General features: G+C 30.1%; 4 protein-coding genes across 10 annotated transcripts in view; 3 read left to right on the forward strand and 1 right to left on the reverse strand.

The window, feature by feature from the left end:
• LOC119605493 overlaps positions 1–8,883 on the forward strand; it is a 135,531-nt gene extending 126,648 nt beyond the window's left edge. For all 4 annotated transcript variants that reach the window (XM_037958639.1, XM_037958641.1, XM_037958640.1 and 1 more), the window contains one exon: positions 8,072–8,883. In XM_037958639.1, coding sequence (XP_037814567.1) covers positions 8,072–8,275 — 204 coding nt within the window. In that variant the 3' untranslated portion in view covers positions 8,276–8,883. The remainder of the gene's footprint in view (positions 1–8,071) is intronic.
• Positions 8,884–12,149: 3,266 nt separating this feature from the next.
• Positions 12,150–13,461, forward strand: LOC119605494. Its single transcript, XM_037958643.1, has 2 exons — positions 12,150–12,843; positions 12,916–13,461. The coding sequence occupies exons 1-2, from the start codon at positions 12,398–12,400 to the stop codon at positions 13,070–13,072; spliced, it is 603 nt and encodes a 200-aa protein (XP_037814571.1). The 5' UTR covers positions 12,150–12,397; the 3' UTR covers positions 13,073–13,461.
• A 2,593-nt stretch (positions 13,462–16,054) lies between these two features.
• LOC119605495 (cullin homolog 1) lies at positions 16,055–21,099 on the forward strand. Of its 4 annotated transcripts, none has more exons than XM_037958644.1 (4): positions 16,055–16,245; positions 18,089–19,223; positions 19,291–20,328; positions 20,432–21,099. In XM_037958644.1, exons 2-4 carry the CDS (start codon positions 18,327–18,329, stop codon positions 20,831–20,833), a joined length of 2,337 nt encoding a protein of 778 aa, XP_037814572.1. In that variant the 5' UTR covers positions 16,055–16,245; positions 18,089–18,326; the 3' UTR covers positions 20,834–21,099. The 4 variants fall into 4 exon arrangements, with proteins under 4 accessions (XP_037814572.1, XP_037814575.1, XP_037814574.1 ...); XM_037958647.1 differs by having other exon boundaries at positions 16,088–16,253; XM_037958646.1 differs by lacking the exon at positions 16,055–16,245 and adding an exon at positions 16,467–16,616.
• Positions 21,100–24,078: 2,979 nt separating this feature from the next.
• On the reverse strand, positions 24,079–26,727 carry LOC119605496 (probable lysine-specific demethylase 4A). Its single transcript, XM_037958649.1, has 3 exons — positions 26,369–26,727; positions 25,251–26,111; positions 24,079–25,177 (listed from the first exon to the last, which is right to left on the reverse strand). The coding sequence occupies exons 1-3, from the start codon at positions 26,605–26,607 to the stop codon at positions 24,730–24,732; spliced, it is 1,548 nt and encodes a 515-aa protein (XP_037814577.1). The 5' UTR covers positions 26,608–26,727; the 3' UTR covers positions 24,079–24,729.
• Positions 26,728–27,327: the final 600 nt, after the last annotated feature.

A 27,327-nucleotide genomic window follows, 5' to 3' on the forward strand; every position in this document is an offset into this window, starting at 1 on the left:
CTAGACTATAGACTAGACTATCGACTAGACTATAGACTAGATTATAGACTAGACTATAGACTAGACTATAGACTAGACTATAGACTAGACTATAGACTAGACTATAGACTAGACTATAGACTAGACTATAGACTAGACTATAGACTAGACTATAGACTAGACTATAGACTAGACTATAGACTAGACTATAGACTAGACTATAGACTAGACTATAGACTAGACTATAGACTAGACTACTAGACTAGACTATAGACTAGACTATAGACTAGACTTAAGAGACTAGACGATAGACTAGACTATAGACTAGACTCATAGACTTAGACTATATGACTAGACTATAGACTAACTATAGACTAGACTATAGACTAGACTATAGACTAGACTATAGACTAGACTATAGACTAGACTATAGACTAGACTATAGACTAGACTAAACTATAGACTAGACTATAGACTAGACTATAGACTAGACTATAGACTAGACCTATAGACTAGACTATAGACTAGACTATACTAGACTATAGACTAGACTATAGACTAGACTATAGCACTAGACTATAGACTAGACTAATAGACTGAACCTTATAGACTAGACTATAGACTAGACTATAGACTAGACTATAGACTAGACTATAGACTAGACTATAGACTAGAAAACTATAGACCTAGACTATAGACTAGACTATAGACTAGACTATAGACTAGACTATAGACTAGACGATAGAATAGACTTATAGACTAGACTATAGACTAGACTATCACTAGACTATAGACTAGACTATAGACTAGACTTATAAGACTAGACTATAGACTAGACTATAGACTAGACTATAGACTAGACTATAGACTAGACTAGACTAGACTATAGACTAGACTATAGACTAGACTATAGACTTAACTATAGACTAGACTATAGACTAGACTATAGACTAGACTATAGACTAGACTATAGACTAGACTATAGACTAGACTATAGACTAGACTATAGACTAGACTATAGACTAGACTATAGACTATACTATAGACTAGACTATAGACTAGACTATAGACTAGACTATAGACTAGACTATAGACTAGACTATTGACTAGACTATAGACTAGACTATAGACTAGACTATAGACTAGACTATAGACTAGACTATAGACTAGACTATAGACTAGACTATAGACTAGACTATAGACTAGACTATAGACTAGACTATAGACTAGACTATAGACTAGACTATAGACTAGACTATAGACTAGACTATAGACTAGACTATAGACTAGACTATAGACTAGACAATAGACTAGACTATAGACTACACTATAGACTAGACTATATACTAGACTATATACTAGACTATAGACTAGACTATAGACTAGACAATAGACTAAACTATAGACTAGACTATAGACTATTTTCGAAATTAAAATTTTAAAATTCACGCAAAAACACATACAATAACTTTACTTATGCGCTAATTTGGTCCCAGATCTAATATATAAACTACTGATTTTTTTAAAATAATTTTCACACTATAATTTTGTTTCTTAAAATAAAATCAACAATTCAGACGGGGGGGTGTTTTGTTTACTCTTTTCGTCTGTTCATTTCAAGTTCCTTTCAAATATTTTGCATAATTTTATGTATTTTTTTTTTTAACTTTATAAATATTTATGATTCTTTCTAAACTTCACACTTTTTAATGACGTATTTTGTATGTTATTGATTGTTTTGCTTTTGCATAATCTAAAGTTTGACTTGATTTAATGTTTCATTTTTTATGCTTTTCATAAAACTATTCACGTTCAATGATCGCAAAACAATGCAAAATTATTGTGTTTTTTTTTTCTTTTTGCCTTTTGCTATTTTTAAATTTAAATGCAAATTTTATGCAGAAAAAGATAAATCACTTGAAATCGATGATGGGTTTTTAATAAAGCAATATTTTGTTGATAAAAAATAATAATCTAGATTTTTTAAAAATTTATTTATGCAGTTTAATATTCTCGAAAATATGCATAAATTTTGAGGAATTCATGAAATGAATAAAACAATTTCAGATTCTTTTCACTTTTAATATCCATTGTAGAAATATTGACCGTAGGCCTACGATTCTAAGACGATCTATCCATGTCTAATAGTCTGGAAAGATCTAGAGGGTTTTAAATTCTTTTAATTTTCGAATTCCATTGAATTTTAAAATTCTTATCCTCTGTACAAACACTTAATAACTCCCACTATATTGAAAGCGACTCAAGCATACATATAATCAGGTTTTACGGAATTCGTCAAATATTATGCCAATGTAACTTTAAATAGGTATTTTGGATAGAGTACAATAACAGAAAACATAACTAAGTTCAATAAAAGTGATAATTGATTTACAACAGCAACTTAACATGTGTTACAACATGTTGCTTTCAAACCTGCCTCTTCAAACTTCTATAACAAACCAGTTAAATATTTACTGCTTCATTATTACAACAATTGAGCGGGAAAGAGGAATTTTAAAACCAAAGAAATGACACATAACAGAGATGGAAAATTGAAATTTGGAAATAATACAAACTTATACCATAAATGGTACTTTTGAGAATAAAAAGCACTAAATTGATTTTCCCAAAAGACTACAGTATAGACTACTATAATATAGACTAGACTATAGACTATACTATAGACTAGACTATAGACTAGACTAGACTATAAACTAGACTATAGACTATACTATAGACTAGACTATAGACTAGACTATAGACTAGACTATAGACTAGACTATAGATTAGACTATAGATAGACTATAGACTAGACTATAGACTAGACTATAGACTATAGACTAGACTATAGAGTAGACTATAGACTAGACTATAGACTAGACTATAGACTAGACTATAGACTAGACTATAGACTAGACTATAGACTAGACTATAGACTAGACTATAGACTAGACTATAGACTAGACTATAGACTAGACTATAGACTAGACTATAGACTAGACTATAGACTAGACTATAGACTAGACTATAGACTAGACTATAGACTAGACTATAGACTAGACTATAGACTAGACTATAGACTAGACTATAGACTAGACTATAGACTAGACTATAGACTAGACTATAGACTAGACTATAGACTAGACTATAGACTAGACTATAGACTAGACTATAGACTAGACTATAGACTAGACTATAGACTAGACTATAGACTAGACTATAGACTAGACTATAGACTAGACTATAGACTAGACTATAGACTAGACTATAGACTAGACTATAGACTAGACTATAGACTAGACTATAGACTAGACTATAGACTAGACTATAGACTAGACTATAGACTAGACTATAGACTAGACTATAGACTAGACTATAGACTAGACTATAGACTAGACTATAGACTAGACTATAGACTAGACTATAGACTAGACTATAGACTAGACTATAGACTAGACTATAGACTAGACTATAGACTAGACTATAGACTAGACTATAGACTAGACTATAGACTAGACTAGACTATAGACTAGACTATAGACTAGACTAGACTAGACTAGACTAGACTATAGACTAGACTATAGACTAGACTAGACTAGACTATAGACTAGACTAGACTAGACTATAGACTAGACTATAGACTAGACTATAGACTAGACTATAGACTAGACTATAGACTAGACTATAGACTAGACTATAGACTAGACTATAGACTAGACTATAGACTAGACTATAGACTAGACTATAGACTAGACTATAGACTAGACTATAGACTAGACTATAGACTAGACTATAGACTAGACTATAGACTAGACTATAGACTAGACTATAGACTAGACTATAGACTAGACTATAGACTAGACTATAGACTAGACTATAGACTAGACTATAGACTAGACTATAGACTAGACTATAGACTAGACTATAGACTAGACTATAGACTAGACTATAGACTAGACTATAGACTAGACTATAGACTAGCCTATAGACTAGACTATAGACTAGACTACGCTATAGACTACTCTATAGACTATACTATTGACTATATTATAGACTAGACTATAAACTAGACTATAGACTAAACTATCTCTAGACTATAGACTAGGCTTTAGAATACACTCTACACTAGACCTATGGACTAGGCTAGAATATATACTAGATTACACTATAGACTAGAATTTAGACTATGCGACTATTTAACATTATTATAAGATAGAAAAAGTACCAAATATGTCATGGGAGTTGCAAAGGTACTATAGTACTGAATTTTCCATCCCTGACACATAGTTTTCTTTTAAATGTACACGGACAGTCGGTAACACTTAAGATTTAAAACATTTTGTAATGTTATTGTTATTTTCTTTTCTTTATTTGTCTTTAAACAACTTAAAATAGAAAGTGAAAATACTAGTTTAACTAACTTCCAAACTAAACAGAAAACAAAAAAATACGATAAAAAAGAAAATCAATTAAAAGCAAAATTAAAACAAAAGAAAAAAAGAGTTAAAAAGATCCATCCAACAGACAACAATGTTTACAGAGAAAACCGTAATAAATGTAATAAACAATAACAACAACAACAATAACATAGAAGAAGTGTTTGAATTAAAGGTAAGCAAATAATAACAAAAACAAAACAACTGCATTTGGGGGGAGTGCTTCCAAATGACAACAAAAAGATCAACATAAACTCCTCTACAACAACAACAAGGTGTTGATAATGATATGTTGGCGATAACAAAGTTGTTTTGTTTTTATTTTTGTTTTTTTTTTGGAGTAAAACAATTTTCAAGGTTATGGTAAAAACAAAACAAAAAAAAAACGCACAACAGTGACGAATGTGATAAAAATAATGAACACCTTAAAAGAGGAATAACAACAATAACAAAAACATTAAATTGTTTTAATTTTGCTGAAGTTTACTGTCCGTTGCCAGTTAAAAAAAACATATGAATGAATGAATTAAGAGGCAATATTTTATTTTTTGTTGTTGTTTTTTAATATTTACGGAATATTTATGGGTTCGCCATCTAAAAATGAGGAGTAGGTCAGGTACACCGTGTAATTGTTTTATTATTGTGTATTTTCAACAATAATTTACTTGTATTGCAATTATTTTAAAGGGTCATAGACGGTTAAGATCGCCTATATGATACCCTACAAAGAAAAAACAAAATTTTGAACCGTATAAGATCTTACTGGAACTATTTAAAGGTCGGCGATTGAAAATGGATCTATTTAAAGAACCAGCGGTAGAAATAGTACAATTTAAAGGTCAACGATTGAAAATGGGATTATTCAAAGTCCGACTCCTGAAAATTAATATATTTAAAGTTCCAGCGATAGAAAATGGGACTATTAGAAGGCCGACGATTGAAAATAGATCTATTCTAAGTACCAGCGATAGAAAGTGGAACTATTTAAAGGTCAATAATTGAAAATGAGACTATTAAATGGCCGATGATTAAAAATGGGACTGTTGAAAGGCCGGCGATTGAAAATGGAACTATTTAAAGTACCAGAAACTAATAGAAATGTACATATGTATGTATTTAAAGTACTAGTGATAGAAAATGCAACTATTCAAAGGTCAACGATTGAAATTGGGACTATTGATAGGCCGACGATTGAAAATGGGACCATTTAAATGCCAACAAATGCAAATTGTACTATTTAGGAATGTGTGGATCTAAATAAACGTCTTAATAACGAATTTAATAAAGTTTATATTGACTTAATAAATAAACTTGAAAATGTTATAAGTATATTAATCTAAGAAACTATAACAGTTACGCCTTCTTTCTTAAAAACTCTTAAAGATCTTAGCAATTGTATTCATTGAAAAAAATAAACAATATTATTTAATAGTCAAATTATATTGGGCTTAAGTTTTGACTTTCGCTTTCAAATAATTTACATATTGTTTTATTGTACATAGTATGTATAGATCTTTTAAAACACCTCTTAATAGAATTATCAGTTCATTTATATGTAAATTTCTTGATGGTCAATGTTTCGGTACATTGTTCACTTAATAAACTATGTTATAATTTTTAAATATGATTTATGTTTTCATTAATAACATATGAATTATTATTTCTTTTATTATTAAAGTTAATTAAAGTTGAAGTAATGAATTACTATACGTCTAATGGGTTTAAAGTACTCGTAAGATTCTTTAACTACTTTGGGTTTTTTTCTCTCAACACAGCTGGGGGTTAAAGTTTTGATGTTTTGCAAATAGGCAAAAATTTTAATAATTGTAGTGAATTTTGTTAATATTTATTAAGTTTTTTGTAGTCTATAGTCTAGTTTATAATCTAATCTATAATGTAGTCTATAGTCAAGTTTATAATCTAGTCAATAGTCTACACTATAGTCTAGTCTAGTCTAGTCTATAGTCTAGTCTATAGTCTAGTCTATAGTCTAGTCTATAGTCTAGTCTATAGTCTAGTCTATAGTCTAGTCTATAGCCTAGTCTATAGTCTAGTCTATAGTCTAGTCTATAGTCTAGTCTATAGTCTAGTCTATAGTCTAGTCTATAGTCTAGTCTATAGTCTAGCCTATAGTCTAGTCTATAGTCTAGTCTATAGTCTAGTCTATAGTCTAGCCTATATTCTAGTCTATAGTCTAGTCTATAGTCTAATCTATAGTCTAGTCAATAGTCTAGTCTATAGTCAAGTCTATAGTCTAGTCGATAGTCTAGTCTATAGTCAAGTCTATAGTCTAGTCTATAGTCAAGTCTATAGTCTAGTATATAGTCTAGTCTATAGTCTAGTCTATAGTCTAGTCTATAGTCTAGTCTATAGTCTAGTCTATAGTCTAGTCTATAGTCTAGTCTATAGTCGAGTCTAGTCTAGTCTATAGTCTAGTCTATAGTCTAGTCTATAGTCTAGTCTATAGTCTAGTCTATAGTCTAGTCTATAGTCTAGTCTATAGTCTAGTCTATAGTCTAGTCTATAGTCTAGTCTATAGTCTAGTCTATAGTCTAGTCTATAGTCTAGTCTATAGTCTAGTCTATAGTCTAGTCTATAGTCTAGTCTATAGTCTAGTCTATAGTCTAGTCTATAGTCTAGTCTATAGTCTAGTCTATAGTCTAGTCTATAGTCTAGTCTATAGTCTAGTCTATAGTCTAGTCTATAGTCTAGTCTATAGTCTAGTCTATAGTCTAGTCTATAGTCTAGTCTATAGTCTAGTCTATAGTCTAGTCTATAGTCTAGTCTATAGTCTAGTCTATAGTCTAGTCTATAGTCTAGTCTATAGTCTAGTCATAGTCTAGTCTATAGTCTAGTCTATAGTCTAGTCTATAGTCTAGTCTATAGTCTAGTCATAGTCTAGCCTATAGTCTAGTCTATAGTCTAGTCTATAGTCTAGTCTATAGTCTAGTCTTATAGTCTAGTCTATAGTCTAGTCTATAGTCTAGTCTATAGTCTAGTCTATAGTCTAGTCTATAGTCTAGTCTATAGTCTAGTCTATAGTCTAGTCATAGTCTAGCCTATAGTCTAGTCTATAGTCTAGTCTATAGTCTAGTCTATAGTCTAGTCCATAGTCAATTCATTCAAATCTAGCCTATACTCTAGTATATAAAGTCATTTGATCAAGAGTTTCATTTCTTCCGCTCGCAACTGTAAAATTAATTAGAACTAAACCGTTAATGACTGCTTAAACCAAGGTAGTTTTCAAATACTTAATAAATATTTATAAAATTCAAGAAATTAACCGAAATGTCTAGCGAAAAGCATTTAAAACAATATATCAAAATTAATTTTTTTATTGGCCCTCTGTCAAATATTATATAAATAATGCAGCAAGTCCCCAAAGAAAAAAAAACCCACAGAAATGGGCAAAACAAATCTATTAACTAAAAATTCAAGTTCAGTTTTATAAAATAAATTTACATTAATTAATAATAATAAACCATATAAAACGCAATATAAAAAGACCTATATAAAAAAAAATATAGAGAGAAACGTTATGATGAACTTTGACAAACATCATCAATGTCAATGTAAACATAAGCAGCTATAATATTAATAAATTTTTTTTAATTATATAATTTTAATAACATATATATTTTTTGTTATCTTTTTAGCCCTCTTCACGTCCCGAATCCGATTTTACCTTAGATCTGCCCCGTGCCGAACAATTGCGCATAAAAATGGAAAAAGAAAAGAAATTCCGCCAAAGATGTCGTGTTATAACAACATTTTTAAGTTTAGTCTTCTTTCTATTGACCGTTATGGTCGTTAGTCTGGTCCTAACACGTGGTAAACGTATGTTTGGTAGTATGATTTAAGATGAAACCCTGCCTATATAAAAGGGGCGGGCCTCACAATTCTTTTTTTTTACTAAAATATTTTAATATTTCTTTTATAAATTAGTGTAATTTTTGATTTCTTTTAAGAATTTTTCTTTTTTTTTAATTAGAACAAGTGCCGTAATTAATTGTTATTTTTTTCAAATTTAAAATAACAATAATATTTAATAATATTGTATGTTTGTAAAAACATGCAAAATAAATATATTTAATTGTAAAAAAAAAACGAAAATAATTGCTTATAAACTTTTAGTAAAATGTTTATAATGGCAGCAGTATTGTTAATAAATTATTTTGTGATCTTAGTTTTTAAGTCTAAATAAAATTAATTAAACATTTTATAAAATAATTTAAAGAAAAAAATAGGCATGTTTTGTAATTGTTTAATGAAAATATGTTTAAAAAAATATTCTTCTGTAAATATTACTCCTGTGAGAATATAAATGTGTTTGTATGTAACAAATTATGTCTGTATGTTTGTATAAATATTAATTATATTTCTTTAGTGTTTATTATAATCATTAATACCAGTAAATTTAACTAAAAAAATTATATAGTCTTTATACAAAATAAATAAAAAAATAATATTTTAGAAAACAAAAACAACAGAGTTTTATTAACAACAAAAGAACTTATAAATATGTTATGAATAGCAATGAAAAGTCTAATGTATATAGTCTAGTCTATAGTCTAGTCTATAGTCTAGTCTATAGTCTAGTCTATAGTCTAGTCTATAGTCTAGTCTATAGTCTAGTCTATAGTCTAGTCTATAGTCTAGTCTATAGTCTAGTCTATAGTCTAGTCTATAGTCTAGTCTATAGTCTAGTCTATAGTCTAGTCTATAGTCTAGTCTATAGTCTAGTCTATAGTCTAGTCTATAGTCTAGTCTATAGTCTAGTCTATAGTCTAGTCTATAGTCTAGTCTATAGTCTAGTCTATAGTCTAGTCTATAGTCTAGTCTATAGTCTAGTCTATAGTCTAGTCTATAGTCTAGTCTATAGTCTAGTCTATAGTCTAGTCTATAGTCTAGTCTATAGTCTAGTCTATAGTCTAGTCTATAGTATAGTCTATAGTCTAGTCTATAGTCTAGTCTATAGTCTAGTCTATAGTCTAGTCTATAGTCTAGTCCATAGTCTAGTCAATAGTTTAGTGAATAATCTAGTAAATAGACATGTCCATAATCTAGTAAATAGTCAAGTCCATAGTCTAGTCTATAGTCAAGTCTATAGTATAGTCTATAGTCTAGTCTATAGTCAAGTCCATAGTATAGTCTATAGTCTAGTCTAGTCTATAGTCTAGTCTATAGTCTAGTCTATAGTCTAGTCTATATAGTCTATAGTCTAGTCTATAGTCTAGTCTATAGGCTAGTCTATAGTCTAGTCTATAGTCTAGTCTATAGTCTAGTCTATAGTCTAGTCTATAGTCTAGTCTATAGTCTAGTCTATAGTCTAGTCTATAGTCTAGTCTATAGTCTAGTCTATAGTCTAGTCTATAGTCTAGTCTATAGTCTAGTCTATAGTCTAGTCTATAGTCTAGTCTATAGTCTAGTCTATAGTCTAGTCTATAGTCTAGTCTATAGTCTAGTCTATAGTCTAGTCTATAGTCTAGTTATGTCTAGTCTATAGTCTAGTCTATAGTCTAGTCTATAGTCTAGTCTATAGTCTAGTCTATAGTCTAGTCTATAGTCTAGTCTATAATCTAGTCTATAGTCAAGTCCATAGTCTAGTCTATAGTCTAGTCCAGTCTATAGTTAGTCTATAGTCTAGTCTATAATCTAGTCTATAGTCTAATCTATAGTCTAGTATATTATTCTAGCTAGTCTATAGTATATATTCTAGTCTATAGTCTAGTCATTATGTCTAGTCTATAGTCTAGTCATAGTCTAGTCTATAGTCTAGTCTATAGTCTAGTATATAGTCTAGTCTATAGTCTAGTCTATAGTCTAGTCTATAGTCTATCTAGCTAGTCTATAGTCTAGTCTATAGTCTAGTCTATAGTCTAGTCTATAGTCTAGTCTATAGTCTAGTCTATAGTCTAGTCTATAGTCTAGTCTATAGTCTAGTCTATAGTCTAGTCTATAGTCTAGTCTATAGTCTAGTCTATAGTCTAGTCTATAGTCTAGTCTATAGTCTAGTCTATAGTCTATAGTCTAGTCTATAGTCTAGTCTATAGTCTAGTCTATAGTCTAGTATATAGTCTAGTCTATAGTCTAGTCTATAGTCTAGTCTATAGTCTATAGTCTAGTCTATAGTCTAGTCTATAGTCTAGTCTATAGTCTAGTCTATAGTCTAGTCTATAGTCTAGTCTATAGTCTAGTCTATAGTCTAGTCTATAGTCTAGTCTATAGTCTAGTCTATAGTCTAGTCTATAGTCTAGTCTATAGTCTAGTCTATAGTCTAGTCTATAGTCTAGTATATAGTCTAGTCTATAGTCTAGTCTATAGTCTAGTCTATAGTCTAGTCTATAGTCTAGTCTATAGTCTAGTCTATAGTCTAGTCTATAGTCTAGTCTATAGTCTAGTCTATAGTCTAGTCTATAGTCTAGTCTATAGTCTAGTCTATAGTCTAGTCTATAGTCTAGTCTATAGTCTAGTCTATAGTCTAGTCTATAGTCTAGTCTATAGTCTAGTCTATAGTCTAGTCTATAGTCTAGTCTATAGTCTAGTCTATAGTCTAGTCTATAGTCTAGTCTAGTCTATAGTCTAGTCTAGTCTAGTCTAGTCTATAGTCTAGTCTATAGTCTAGTCTAGTCTAGTCTATAGTCTAGTCTATAGTCTAGTCTATAGTCTAGTCTATAGTCTAGTCTATAGTCTAGTCTATAGTCTAGTCTATAGTCTAGTCTATAGTCTAGTCTATAGTCTAGTCTATAGTCTAGTCTATAGTCTAGTCTATAGTCTAGTCTATAGTCTAGTCTATAGTCTAGTCTATAGTCTAGTCTATAGTCTAGTCTATAGTCTAGTCTATAGTCTAGTCTATAGTCTAGTCTATAGTCTAGTCTATAGTCTAGTCTATAGTCTAGTCTATAGTCTAGTCTATAGTCTAGTCTATAGTCTAGTCTATTGTCTAGTCTATAGTCTAGTCTATAGTCTAGTCTATAGTCTAGTCTATAGTCTAGTCTCTGCTTACAATTTATGTTTTTGACAATATTATGTTATATGGCGCCATCTATGTTTCATTAACTAATTAAACGTACACTTATCAAAGACACTTTTTATTGGTTTAATTTTACTCATAGTAGTGAGATGACGCAGTTTGTGAGACATGTCTCAATTTAAAAATGGGAATTTGTTTCAATTTAAAAATGGGAATTTTTTGAGGACTTCCAGCCTAAGATCAGGGACATGAGTCAAAATTTTTCTAACAACAATGTATAGACCAATCTATAGTCGAGTATACATTTAGTGTCGTCCACTTTATAGTCCCTGATGTTATAAATATATTATTGTTCTAAAAACAAAACTCTTACTTTTTAATGGTTAACGTCTTTGCTACACTCAAGCATAGACATAAACCAATATATTGCGTAAATACGTCAAATGTTTACAGCAATTGACAACTGCTATTCACAGGGAATTAATATCTTTATTTAGTACAATTTGACATTTTAACTCAACATGTTTGTTTACAAAACATCATTTTCATACAAGAAAAAAAAACTAATCTGAAATTTAATATAATTGGTCAGGCTGGGTAGTGTAACACCCTATAACATTACAAAGTAATTTTCGGAAGAAATAAGATTAGGAACTAATTATTAACAAGAGTTTGTTATATAAGGTTTTTACATGCGAAAGTCTTATGATCTTTGTATAGACATTTATTTCTGAATAGTTTGGTACATTTTAAGGTGGATGTTTCTATACTTCACAAGCATTTGTATGAACTCAATATACCTTCCCCACTATAGTAGAGAAGTTTATGAAAAAAACAAACAGATGACGAATGTGAATTTGCATTAAAACAAAAATATTAAAAAAGAAATTATAAATTAACAACAAAGCGAAAACGAAAAACCAAAAAAACTAGAAAAAAATTTTATAATTCTTACAAAACTACATAATTAAATGCTAAAAGTTATAAATCCAAAGCCGAAAGTTAAAAAATGCTGTTATTCTCCTTATCCCAAACACACAAATTAAACTACGTGCTACTGGTTCTAGCAATTACGTTTCTGGGAAACGTAAAAACAGAAACCAGCGAAACACCAAAGAATCTGACGGTTGTTAATAAAACACCGGCTAGCACAGTAGCCGAACAAAAAACTGTTAAAAAAGAGCTCAAAATTAATATAACAGACGCGGCCATTGAACAGATAACAACGCCCCAGGAACCAGATGATCATACCGAAAAACTGGTCATTATAGATGAGAAATCGGTTATAGAAACCTCTGGTAAAGCATTCGAACAACAGCCGCCGCAACATCCAGTGGATGAAGAATTTACGTTAAATGATCCCGATGATATTTCAGATTCATTGAAAACTGGTTTCTATTTCTTTTTAATCCTAAGCTCGGGAGCTATTGTATTTATAGTATTTAAAATTTACAGGTATGTTTAGTAAAAAAAAAAACCTTACAAATTCTTTTTATTTATGATTACTTTCAAATTACCTTTTACCAGACTGCGTTTATCACGAGCTGAACGTAAATATGGTGTTCAGGGAGACCGTTCCACCCAGGAGCTAACACCACTACCCATTTCCATTGAAGATGGTCATAGTGATGATGAAGATCAAACACTTTTTGAGGTGCAACGTCAAAATATTAGAATATTATGAGCTTTTTAAGGCTGTTTATTGTAAAAAACTTTTCTAACGAAATTTTTATAAATTCCTACTAAAACAAAAGAAAATATTCAATATTTTTGTAAATGTTGCCTTAAAAAATTAACATGCGGTCTCTCTATATATAGATTGGCACATGAGGAAACGATTATGTTTAAATGTGCGTTTATTGTATAATATTTATATTTTTTTCTTGTTAAGTTATAAGTTATGCAAATTTTCCTATAAACATTTTTCTGTTTTGTTTACATTGTAACAATTATATAGAAGAAAAGTAATAATTTTTTTTCGTTTTTTTTTATAATTTTATGCTTGCCAAATATAAAACCCAAGAATTCTTGTTATTAATCTAAACTAAATAAATGTTTGTGATACTAATAAAATTGTGTGTAGTTTAAATGTTAAAATGTGTGTTAGACTAGACTAATAGCAGATAGCCTAGATACTAAACTAGACAAAAGACCGGATTATAGACTGAACTATAAGCAAGACTGTAACCTATATGCCACAAACTAAACTACATAAACCATTCCCATGACAATTGTATTTTCGCTCCGAAACGACCCGAGTCGCTGAACATAAATATGGTGTTCCGGGAGACCGTTTCACCCAGGAACTAACACCACTATCCATTTCCATTGAAGATGGTCATAGTGATGATGACGATCAAACACTTTTTGAGGTGCAACTTCAGCGACAGCTGTATCAACCGAAAGTTTTTTTCTCAAGGAAGAACTATCGGCCACAGTCGAACTGTTACAACAACAACAAGTAGACTATAGACTACACTGTAGATTGGACAATATAAACCGACTTTGCACCAATCTAAGACAAGACTATAGACTACAGACTGTACTGGACTAGACTACGGAATAGGCTATAACACTATAGACTAGACTACATCCTAATCTAACACTTAAGGCACTGCAGATTAGACAAATTATATTACATGATAAAATTGTTATTTTAACATTGAAAACTTAAGAAAATCTCACTTACCTTTTTTCCTAATGAAAATTGCTTAAAATTTATAAAGGAATTTATTTTATTAAACTTTTTTTTCTTAATTTTTTTTCACTTTTTTCCAAGCCTTCAAAAACTCGAGCTTTTTTGACTTTATTTTTTAAAAACTAAACTTTTTTCTCTTTTATATCACTTATTGCACTTTTAAGCACTATTTTGAAAAACATTTAACATTATTTTTTTAATTTTAAAACTATTTTTTTAACAATTAAAAAATTTTCTCCAATTAGAACGCGATACGCGGGAAATAAACTAAATGCAAGCGAATTCTTCTTCTTACTTTTGACAGAATGTCAAAGAAATTGTGAACACTACACACAGGGTGTAAGGAAGGGAAATAATATTTTGCAAGCGGAAATGAAAAAAAAATTTGCAATAACAGGGTGTAAGTTTTAAATTTGTATATTAACGGCAATGGTGAAATTTAAAATTAAATAACAAATTGCTACTCCATAGGGTTCTATAAATTGAATTTTGAACTCTTTGTCGTAAAGTCGAAGTCAACTGTTTTGTCCTAGCAAAGATGAAGAAAAGTCGACTGTATAAATAAAAAATCGAAAAAAGTCGAATTAAATCGGAAAAGTCGAAAAAAGTCAAACTATCGAAAACTCAAAAAAATAGCAAAAAATCGATATAAAAAAAACTCGAATAATCGATTTTTCGTAAATTGAATCAAAATATCGATCCATAGAATTTTTATCGGAAAAAGTCGAAGTCGATTATGTTGTCCCAACAAAGTAGGGTTCTATAAATCGACTTTCGAATAATCGAACAATCGACTTTTTGTCGAAAAAAGTCGAAGTCGACTATTTTGTTCCAAAAAAGTCGATAACTCGACTATCGTCTGTGAAAAAAGTCGAAAAGTCGACTTTGTGAATAAAAGTCGAAAAAAGTCGAAAAGTCGAAAAGTCTGAAAGTCGAAAAAAGTCGATAAGTCGAAAAAAGTCGAATAAAGTCGAAAAAAGTCGAAGAAAGTCGAAAAGTCGTAAAAAGTCGAAAAGTCGGAAAAAGTCGAAAAAAGTCGGAAAAAGTCGAAAAGTCGGAAAAAGTCGTAAATTGTAGAAACAAGTCAAAAATAGTCAAAAATTTTAAAAAAGTGGAAAAAAAGCCAAAAACTCTAAAATAGTCGGAAAAACTTGAAAAAAGTCAAAAAATAGTTGGAAAAAAGTAGAAGGAAGTCGAAAATAGTCAAAAAGTCGAAAAAGTCGAAAAAAGCCGGAAAAAGTCGAAAAGTCGAAAAAGTCGAAAAGTCGAAAAAAGTCGAAAAGTCGAAAAAAGTCGGAAAAAGTCGAAAAGTCGACTATTTATAAAATACTTATAGTCGAAAAGTCTAAAAGTCGACTTTTATTTAAATGAAAAAAGTCAAAAAGTCGAAAAATCGACTTTTCATAAAATGCAAAAAGTCGAAAAGTCGACTTTTAACTAAATGAAAAAAGTCGAAAAGTCGACTTTTCGTTTCAACTATAGAACCCTACAACAAAGCTGATAAATTGACTATCTTATAAGAAAATAGTGAGATACGTGATTTTGGAAAGAAAAGTTTAAAAAAGAAATTCACAATCGAACGATTGACTTTTTGTGCAAATATCGACTATATTCTAGGATAAAGTCAACTTTGTAAGTAAAAGTAGAAAAAGTCGAAAAAGTAATAAAAGTCAAAATCTCGAAATAAAGACAAAAAATTGATTTTAAGAATAAATTTGAAACCTACATTTGTTTGGTAGGGAAAAATAACGTTATTAGAACAAATGTACGGAATAACAAAATTAATTCAAAATATATGACTTAAAATATTAATTCAAAAATAAATGAAATAAAGCAAATAATTGGATAAAGTCGACAGTTCATATTATGTCCCATAAATCCTTTTTTAAATTTCTTCTCTTTTATTTAAACTGCTTTTTAATGTATATATATATAATTTAAATGCCCGTCTCTGTTTTGGAATTGCTTTTTGCATTGACAGCTGTCACATTGATTACAAAAAATCTGGTAGTTTATCAGTGAAAAAATAACTCTACCACTTGAAGAAGATTTTATTGCGATTTTATAATTAAAATAACTAAAATAAACGGCTTAAAATAACAACAAATATAATAAAAACAAAATTTTTAGTTTATTAGTTAAACAATATATTGAAAAAGGTAAAAATGTACGCAAATTTAAAGCATAAAAAAAACAAATGAAAAAAATTTGTCAATACACCTAAAAATTTCCTGCTAGTTTGTGGTTATGTGTCAATGTATATTTTTTTTCTTTAACACAAAGTGTTTAAAAGGACAAAGAAAACTAGATAAAATTTAAATTTACATCAGAATAAGTTAAAATTAAAAAAGTAAACTAAACATAAATAAAATATATAAAATAAAGGAAATTGTTAAACTATAAAAAATATGATTGTGCAAAAAGAAAAATAAATGAAAATATATATTGAGAAATCAGAGACAATTTAATTTTCTTTAGCTTTGATGCTGCAAGAGTAAAAGAGCAGCACACTGTATTTTTAAATTGTACCGTATGTATTACCCTATGCTAGACAAGGCAAACTATAGGATAAAACAAGGTTAAATACAAATGTCAGTAAAATTAAAACAAAAAAAAAACGAAAAGACAAACTTTAATTTGTTGAGGTTTAATTTTGTTAAATTTTTCTTTATATTTAAAATAAAACTTAATGAAATTTATTTCTAGAAAATTTTTAAAATTTAATAGTGTAATATTAACGAAATTTGTTTATAGATAAACTTGTATTTAGAGGGTATGTAAATATTTCTGGTACATTATTTATAATTTTTTTTATTAACTTCCTGCTTCTTATTTTGCGTGTGTATTTTAAATGCTGCTGTTTTTTTTTTTTAATGTTTGTTGTGAAATATATATTGAGGAAAACACAAAAAAAACTTTCTCAAATTTCTTTTGCAAATTAAGTTTTTTGTCTTAATTTTCAACTTTGTTGTAGATTTTTTATTAAAACAACATATGTTTTAATTTACATACAAATGTATGCAAGATGTATAACTGTAAACTGCTAGTGTAAAATTGTTTTTGTATTTTGCCAAAAAATGGAGTTTATTTTCGTTTCGTTTTCTTTGATTTAGTTATCAGGGTCTTTCCCATTGTTGTTACTGTAATTATTAAATACATATTTACATATTTATGTACATATGTATGTATATATTGGTACATAAAGTATGTACTTAAGAAACAAAGATAAATAACCTTCACTTTTTTTAATTTCAATTTTGGAGTTTATTTACTTTAAATTAATTGTTTAATGAACTTATGATTTTGTTTCTTTTTATACCTCGTACGTGATTTTTTCAGTATTTTGCAATTGTCATATATTAGTCATGTATTCCGTTATTAATAATATGAGTAGTTATGCATTATTCTTAAATAATTTAATTATATTTAAAAATAAAACAATTACAAATGTATAACAAAATTTTAGCAATTCAATCCCACATGTTTCTCAGTATGATACCCTGAGGCATGTTCAAATAATGGACCGATACTCACATTTGTAATATTCACTAGACTATAAAGTAAAAAATAGACAATAATTAAAATATTTACTAGATTAGACTATTAACTAGATTATATAGTATGCTATAGACTAGACTATAAACTCGACTATAGAATAGACTATATCCTAGACTGTATACGATACTATAGTCTAGACAATAAACTAGGCAATAGACTAAAATATAAACTAGACTATAGACGAGACTACAGAATGGACTTTAAGGTAGACTATAGAATATACACTAAAATGGACTAAAAACTAGACTATAAACTAGATTATAAACTTGACTATATACTAGTGTAGACTAGACTATATACTAGACTTTAGACTAGACTATCGATTAGCATTTAGTCAATATGGGCAAATGTTAGTTTAATAGTGATCAAAAGATTTTCTAATTAAATCTTTTTTATTTTTTTTTTATAAAAAACTATACACCAACTTATTTGCCTTTTCCATAGAAAAATTAAATTGAATAAATCTTTAAAAATACGGACCACAAGAGCATTGAAAAGATTACGAGCAAAATCACCACCGCCGCCGTCGTTGCCGTCGTCACTTGAACCGTCAAAGGAGCAACTAACTCCTACAACATCAACGCAGTCATTACAAGAACATAAGACGTTAGCACAAACGAAAAAATACCATACAACATCATTGTCGAGCACCTCTAAAATTGCAACAAATTCCAAACAAAAAATGCAACGTCAAGGTTCCCATGGAACGTCGGCACAGAAACACACAAATCTCGATGAAATATGGACAGATTTAGAGCAGGGCATTAAGCAAGTATTCCAGCAGGAACAATCATTAACAACGGAACGTTATATGCAACTGTATACGTATGTCTACAACTATTGTACCAGTGTCAATACTATGCAGAACAACAGTAGTCGTTCGAACAAACTGGGCGGTGCTCAATTGGTGGGCAAGAAATTGTACGAACGTCTTAAGGACTTTCTCAAGGACTACTTGAGTGATTTGTTAAACAATTTTATAGCCATTAAAGGTGAAGAGGTCCTCTTAGATCACTACACCAAACAATGGGTTCTGTATCAGTTTTCCAGCACTGTCTTAAATGGCATTTGTTCCTATTTGAATAGACATTGGGTAAAGCGGGAATATGAGGAGGGTCAAAAGGGTATTTATGAAATCTATCGTCTGGCTTTGGTCACCTGGAAGGAACAGTTATTTAAGGTTCTCAATGAACCCGTAACAAATGCCGTACTCAAATCCATTGATGAGGAAAGAAAGGGCAAAACCATTAAACGTTCATTGATACGTGATGTTATCAACTGCTATGTTGAGTTGGGTTTCGACGAAGAGGATGAAATGGACAATAAAGATCATAAGAAACAGAAATTGTCTGTGTATCGGGATCATTTTGAAAAGAAATTCTTGGCTGAAACGGCGGCATTCTATAAACACGAATCGGAAACATTTCTCAGTAGTAATACTGTGGCCGAGTACATGAAACATGTAGAGAAACGTTTGGACGAGGAGCGTAAACGTGTAAATGGTTTAGATTTTGATTCCGTACTCACCTCCTATTTGCATGTCAGCACTTTGGATAAATTGGTGGAAACCTGTGAAGTGGTTAGTATTATAACCGAATGCATTTATGTTAAAAAGAGGAAATTAATTGTAAATTGTTTTTTTTTAGGTTCTGATTGAAAAACATTTAGATGTATTCCGCTCCGAATTCCAAAATCTTTTAAATGCCGACAAAAATGCCGATTTAAAACGTATGTACACTTTAGTGGCCCGCACACCACGCAATCTCAACGAGCTGAAGACCATACTGGAGGAACACATACTACAACAAGGCTCTCAGGCCATTGAAAAATGTGGCAATACAGCAGCCGCTAACGATCCCAAGATCTATGTTCAGACCATATTGGAAGTACACAAGAAATACAATGCCCTTGTCTTGACCGCATTCAACAATGACAACGGCTTCGTCTCAGCTCTTGACAAGGCCTGCGGTAAATTCATTAACTCGAATGTCGTTACACAGGTTAACAGTGCCAGTAAATCGCCCGAATTGTTAGCCAAATATTGTGACATACTGCTTAAGAAATCATCCAAGAATCCCGAGGAAAAGGAATTGGAAGACAATCTAAATCAAGTAATGGTCGTCTTCAAGTACATTGAAGACAAAGACGTCTTCCAGAAATTCTATTCGAAAATGCTGGCCAAACGTTTGGTCAATCACACCTCAGCCTCCGATGATGCCGAGGCTGTTATGATATCAAAACTTAAGCAGACATGTGGCTACGAATACACCATCAAATTGCAGCGCATGTTCCAGGATATTGGTCTGTCAAAGGATTTGAATAACAATTTCAAACAGCACTTGCAGACCAACAACACACGCATGGAAATTGACTTCAGCATTGAGGTTTTATCTTCCGGCTCTTGGCCTTTCAATCAGAGCAGTAACTTTTCCTTGCCCTCGGAATTGGAGAAAGCCGTACAACATTTCAATACGTTCTATTCAACTCGCCACTCGGGACGCAAGCTTAATTGGCTGTATCATATGTGCAAAGGTGAATTGTCAACGAATTGTTTCCTCAACAAATACACACTGCAGGCCAGTACCTTCCAAATGGCTGTATTATTGCAATTCAACGATCAGACGCATTATTCAGTGAAACAGTTGTTGGAAAATACACAAATCGAGCAGGAACATCTGAAACAGGTAATAGATAGATAGATAGAAGAATCGGACCAAAATTTTCCCAAGTCCATATATCTCATGAATTGCTTATACAATTTTCTAATTCATATTATATTCCTTTTAGGTTTTACAAATTTTGCTCAAAGCTAAACTTTTAACCTGCACCGATGATGAAAACTCCCTGACGCCCAATTCCATTATGGAATTATATCTTAACTACAAAAACAAAAAGTTACGCATCAACATCAATCAACCTTTGAAGACTGAACTTAAGGTCGAACAGGAGGCCGTACATAAAAACATTGAGGAAGATCGCAAGCTACTCATACAAGCTGCCATCGTACGCATCATGAAAATGCGCCGAAGGTTAAATCATACTCAACTCATCACCGAAGTACTCAATCAATTGTCATCGCGTTTCAAACCCAAAGTACCGGTGATTAAAAAATGCATCGACATCTTAATCGAAAAAGAATATCTAGAGAGAATGGAGGGACAAAAGGATACATACAGTTATTTGGCGTAAATTCAAAAAAAAAAAAAAAAGTAATGGGATGGAAAATTCAGAAAAATTCTTGTTTTTTTTTTTTACTTTGAACATAATGCGCGTTATTTTTAATTGTGTATTTTTTTCATATATTTTTTTTTATTTTGTCGCCAATGCCACCGCTTTTGTGAATGTGAGGAAAGAAACGAAGAAAGTAAACAGATCTTAATGTTTTGTTCTTATCTTATATAAACATTTTATATTACATATTTTTATTATGATTATAGAATTATTATCATTTTGAACAATCTTCTTTGATTGATTATTTTTCATACATCCAGCTTTCTTCTCTTGTTTGTTTTTCTTTAGTTTAGTTTTGTTTCATTTTCTTTTCCTTCTTAATTTGTTGTCTTGAAATTAGTTGTTTATTTGTTGTGTATAAATCTAGGAAAATTAAAAAAAACCCTTAATCTAAAGGGTTAGTCCGTATGTTAAAGCAAAGGTAAAGTTAATGACGAATATATTTTATATATTCTAAAAAACTCAATATAAGCTGCAAAATTAGATTTCAAAATTTCACCTTAAATTTCAACAAAACATTAGATAATCAGATTTATACAACCATTTATAGTTTTAAACTAACATTTTGTCATTAAATTGTAATATTCTTTCTCTTTTTTAACTAAAACCACACAGATTTTATATCACGCCACACCAATTCACTTAATATGTATGTATAACTTCTTCATCTCCACACTCTCTAGCTCTTTTTCTAACGTCCTTTGTCATAATAAAAAAAAATTGTTTTTTTTTTTTTTAATTTTTGTATTTTTTAACGAAAATATTTCATTATTATCCTGTAGCTTTAAAAAAAAAACTGGAAAACAATATTTTACTATTATATTTTTTTACATTTAAGTTAATTTAAATAAATAAAACAAAAAAAGTAATAATTGAAAATTTCAATTCCAATTTCGGCTGATTAATTTCTATATTGCATGCAATTTTTCATTTAAATTTTTTTATTTGTTTATTAATTTCAAACAAATTAATTTGTACACTTAAGAACACAACAATCGAGAAAATAAGAAATTTTGAATCCCTTTTACATATAAATACATACAAAAAAAAAAACACATAAAACAGATCTATAGCATAGAATAAAAATATGCATTAAAATCGTAATAAAAAACAAAATATATATAATATATATAAATAAAACTCATTATAAAAATTAAAAAAAAAAAAACAGAAATATGTTTTATTTGGCAGTAAACCAGGTTAGGCAGAAATTTTTGAAATATTCTCTAGTCTATTGGTAGATTAAGAAGGCACCGAGCTCTACGATCCAAGTTAAGATCTTTAGTATATAATCTAGTCTTTAGTCTAGTTCATGGTATAAAAAATCTAATATTTTTTATCATGGTATAGTCTATAGTTTAATCTATAGTCCATTAGTCTATCGTATAGTCCATAGTCAAGTCAATAGTCCAGTCTATAATACAATCTATAGTCCATAGTCTAATCTATAGGCTAGTCTTTAGTCCAGTGTATAGTCTAGTATTTAGTTTGGTCTATAGACTAGTCTTTAGACTTATCTATAGTCTAGTCTGTAGTCAGGTCTACAAAGTCCATAGATTATAGTTTAGTCCATAGTCCAGTCTATAGTCAACTTTATAGTCTAGTCCATAGTCTAGTCTATAGTCTAGTCTATAGCCTAGACTATAGTCTACTCAATAGTTTAGTATATAATATAGTCTATAGATAGTGTAGTCAATAGTTTAGTGTATAATTTAGTGTATATAGTCTTGTCTATAGTCTAGTCCAAAACCTAGTCTAGTGAATAATTTAGTCTATAGTCAAGTCCATAGTCTAGTCTAAAGTCCAGTCTATAGTCTAGTCTATAGTCTTAACTATAGTCTAGTCCATACATAGTCTATAGTCAACTCAATGGTCCAGTCTATAGTCTAATCCATAGTCTAGACTATAGTGTAGTCTATAGTCTAGTATATAGACTAGTCTAGTCAATTGTTTAGTGGATAATATAGTCTAGTCTATAGTATAGTCCATAGTCTAGTCCATAGTCTAGCCTATTGTCTAGTCCATATTCTAGTCCATAGCCTAGACTATAGTCTACTCAATAGTTTAGTATATAATCTAGTCTATAGATAGTCTAGTCAATAGTTTAGTGTATAATTTTAGTGTATATAGTGAATAATCTAGTCTATAGTCAAGTCCATAGTCTAGTCAGTTGTCTAGTCTATAGTCTAGTCTAAAGTCCAGTATATAGTCTAGTCTATATTCAACTCTATAGCCTTCACTATAGTCTAATCCATACATAGTCTAGTATATAGTCAACTCTATGGTCCAGTCTATAGTCTAATCCATAGTCTAGACTATAGTGTAGTCTATAGTCTAGTCCATAGTCTAGTATATAGACTAGTTCATAGTCTAGTCAATTGTTTAGTGGATAATATAGTCTATAGTATAGTCCATAGTCTATAGTCTAGTCAATAGTCTAGTCCATAGTATAGTCCATAGTCTAGTCTATAGTCTAGTCCATAGTCTAGTCTATAGTCGAGACTATAGTCTAGTCTAGCATATAGTCTAGTCTATAGTCTATTCTATAGCCTATTCTATAGTCTAGTCTATATTCTAGTCTATATTCTAGTCTATAGTCTAATCTATAGTCTAGTCTATAGTCTAGTCTAGTCTATAGTCTAGTCTATAGTCTAGTCTATAGTCCAGTCTATAGTTTAGTCTATAGTCTAGTCTATAGTCTTGTCTATAGTCTAATCCATATTCTAGTCTATAGACTAGTCCATAACCTAGTCTTTAGACTAGGCCATAGTTTAGTGGATAATCTAGTCTATAGTCTAGTCAGAAGTCTAGTCAAAAGTCTGGTCTATAGTCTTGCCTATAGCCTAGTTTATAGTGAAATCTATAATTTAGTCTAGTCTATAGACTAGAATAGTCGAGTCTATAATCTAGTCTATAGTCAAGTCCATAGTCTAGTCTATAATACAAAGTGTAGCTTATATTCTAATCTGGTCTATGGTTAAGTCGACAGTCTATGGTCTGGTTATACTGCAATATAAAGTCAAATCTATTGTCTAAAAAGAAATTCCATATGAGCATTATTTTCGATATGTTATTGAGATACATTTTAAAGCTATTACCTGTCATATGTACAAAAATCGTACTACGAATCATAATCAGCTTATAAAGGGTGATAGATTCCATAAATCTAGTTATTGATAAATAATCACACAAGAACTTTGTAAATATGTATATAAATATTTATTTTATATCATTCAAAAAATTTAAATATTTCATAATAATGGCAAAAAATATATGAAAATGTTTTACAAAACAAATTTTTGATTTGTTCTAGACTTCGAAGATTTGCAGGTTTTACAGTAAATTGTAATTCTGGAACAGAATAAATTCTTGTAATAAAGTTATACAATGTCTAAAATGAAATACAACAAATTTTAAATTGCCTAAAGTTATAACTAAATTATTAAAAAAAAACATTTAATAAACAAACTCATTCTTGACAATATTGCATTAAATGTAAAATTTCAAAAATCTTAAATTTGTAACAAAATATGTATGAATACATAGAATTATTCAGTAAACACCATTGAATAGTGATTTTTTTATAAAAAAAATAAGGTAAATAAAATTAAACTAAAAATTTGGTTTATAATATACTCAAGAGTATATGAGATCGAAATAGGCTTTAGAGAAGGAAAGCAAGGAAAGTATTTTAAAATAATAAAACTCTAAAATTAAAAAGGTTTAAGAAATACATATTAAAGAAAAACAGAGGCATTATTAGGTTTAAGATAAATTAAAACTAAAGAGTGTGACTCTTATAAAAAAAAAATAGTATTAAGAAAAAAACCAAAATATATTATTGAACATCCGCTTCAGTCTTCATCATCCAAAATAATGGTTTTCGTTTGAAAACGCATACGTTTAGTATTTTTTATAATACCATTGGTAAGAAGATTTTTACCCTGTTTCGGACAAGGCAATTCCTGCCACAAACGTTTCAGCTTTATCACTGCTGTTGCATTATAATCGAAATGTTTTTGTTGTGTATTATGATGATTATCAATTTTATGCAGTTTAATTGTTGGTATTTTCTTCAATGTTAGATTATTTGTTGTACTGGCTGCAGTGTTATTGTTGGCGGGTAAGTTTGCTGATGTTGTTTGATCCATTTGATGGTTGATGGTTGTTTCATCTCTTACCACAAGAGATGAACAACCACGTTTTTGATGGCAAGTAGCAGACGATTTGTGGTTTTTGATATCGGATTGTTGCTGTTGATTAGTTGAATGCTGTGAAATATCCGAATCATGGGAGATTTTTCTAGGGTAAAGAATATAAACATTTACATTTAACTATTAGAAGTTACTTTTCTACTCATTTTCTTTCTACTAACCTTTTCAAATAAGTATATTTATTAATGGTAGGCGGTGGTGCTGCACATATTTTATCCGGCTCTTCGGGATGACAACCGTAATCTACACCTCTTAGCCAATGTTCATAGCGTTCCGGCTGAAAACGTCTAACAAAAGTTTCCATTGAGATTTTCACCATATCCTTGTGACAATGACATATCGATGCCCTCTTCCCGTACTCAATCCAACGTTTCGAAGCAAAATTAGTCGATTCAGCCCCATTGAAACCATGATTAAAACCAGCATGATAGCCATAGGGAAAGGTAATCATTATTTCGCCCGCCTCTTGGGTAATACGATTGAATGGTATTTTATTTTGACGCAAAACATGTGGACTTATTAGAGTCATCTTATGCCGTAAATGGGCATTACAATTCTGATAATTTTCATAGAAAATACGATTGGCCAACTTCTCCAGTCTACGCCCATAAGCAGGCGGTATGGCATACCAGGTTTTCGGCGCTCCAAAGTGTAAATAATTAATGGAATATAGGTCCATATCTTCAGTATGCCAGGCAAAAGAACTCTTCCACATTCCAAAATATAGATAGGCAGTATTAACACCATCTATCTCTATGCCATAGTCTTTGTTAACAAAATTCAATATAGTATCGAGTCTATCAATGTTCCACACATCTAAATCACTGTCACTTAAAGAGCCCTTGACATCGGCTGCATAGAGGGGTGCTATATAGGTTACATTCTTCCAATATTTCCTTTCTAAATCATCATAGTCAAAGTGTTTAGGCGTTTGATAGCGCTCAGATTCGGCCAGCTCTTTGAACTGGCGCAGTGTCATAGAACGTTTCATGACATTGATTTGTTGATATTCACCTTGTTTTCTTTTGGAAATAGAAGAATGAGATTAAAAAATCTCTTTAGATCATTTGATTCGTAATTACTTCCTAAATTATTGCTGTATATCTAACTTTTTATCAATATATCTATCTAGTCCGTCTAAATGTTCGAAAATTAACATTACATTCATAACCATTTGGTAATTTTCGACTAAGGTTTCTGACTTGTTTTTTATTTTATCTAGTATTCTTGCCCTTAACCCATTTTAGTTTCCATACATTTACATTACCGTTATACATACCCCGAAACGACCTGACATATTGGTGCAGGTATTGTCATATTTATTTCATCGATATCATAACCCGATTTCCTTGGTTGCCATTCAGGGGGTGGTATTATTTTCACCAACCCAGCCAAATGTGCTCCCCTCGATTCTATGTAGTCTATGTAGCTGGAGAAATCTTTAAATTCTTCATAACTGGGTCGAAATGTCATAATGCGGGGTATTTTATTACGATCATCTTCTGAATTATCAGACATTTTTCAACAATAATTTAATTAATCTTTGGTTATTTTTATAATTTTCCCCCGTCTATTTTTTTTTACAAAAAAATAAAATATTTTTATTGTATTATAAATTGTTTGACATCTCTGTCATAAAAAGAGTTGCCAATGTTTTAATTTTGTTGATGAAGAGAAAATGATAAAATGAGAATTAAAAAAAATCCATTATTTTAGATTTTTTTTAATAACTTATTAGTTAATAACAATAATTCATTTTATTACATGTTGCAATAACAACATTTAATGATAATTTATTTATTAGCTAAATAGTTTATTGATATCGTTAAGCCAAAAAATAGTTTGGTAGCACGATAACTTTACAACAAACATTTTGTTTTGGTGTCACAGTCTTGTTAAACCACAAGGCAAATCTATTGTGGGTGAAGTTATTGGCGAATGTATTGTTTTTTCTATATGAAGTTTGACAGCGTAGGTTGCGTGACATATATGAAGTTTGACAGTATGAGAATAGATTTTCTTGTAAAAAACACAATCAGTTGTTTAAATGTCTTTAACTTGCATGAATATACTTATCGCTTGTTGTTTTATTAAACAATTTTGTAGTTGGTGTCACCACGTTGTTTTAATTATTAAAATGATCACTTTAAAGGTGAAATGTTAAAACTAAATGCCTCATTTTATTTAGGCAATTAATATTTTCTTTCCTTATTATGTAGATAACCTAATTACAAACGA

The sequence above is a fragment of the Lucilia sericata genome, unplaced genomic scaffold (genome assembly GCF_015586225.1).
Source record: "Lucilia sericata isolate MDLA Ls3-8-SP2 unplaced genomic scaffold, ASM1558622v1 Contig000491F_arrow, whole genome shotgun sequence".
Taxonomy (NCBI): Eukaryota; Metazoa; Arthropoda; class Insecta; order Diptera; family Calliphoridae; genus Lucilia; species Lucilia sericata.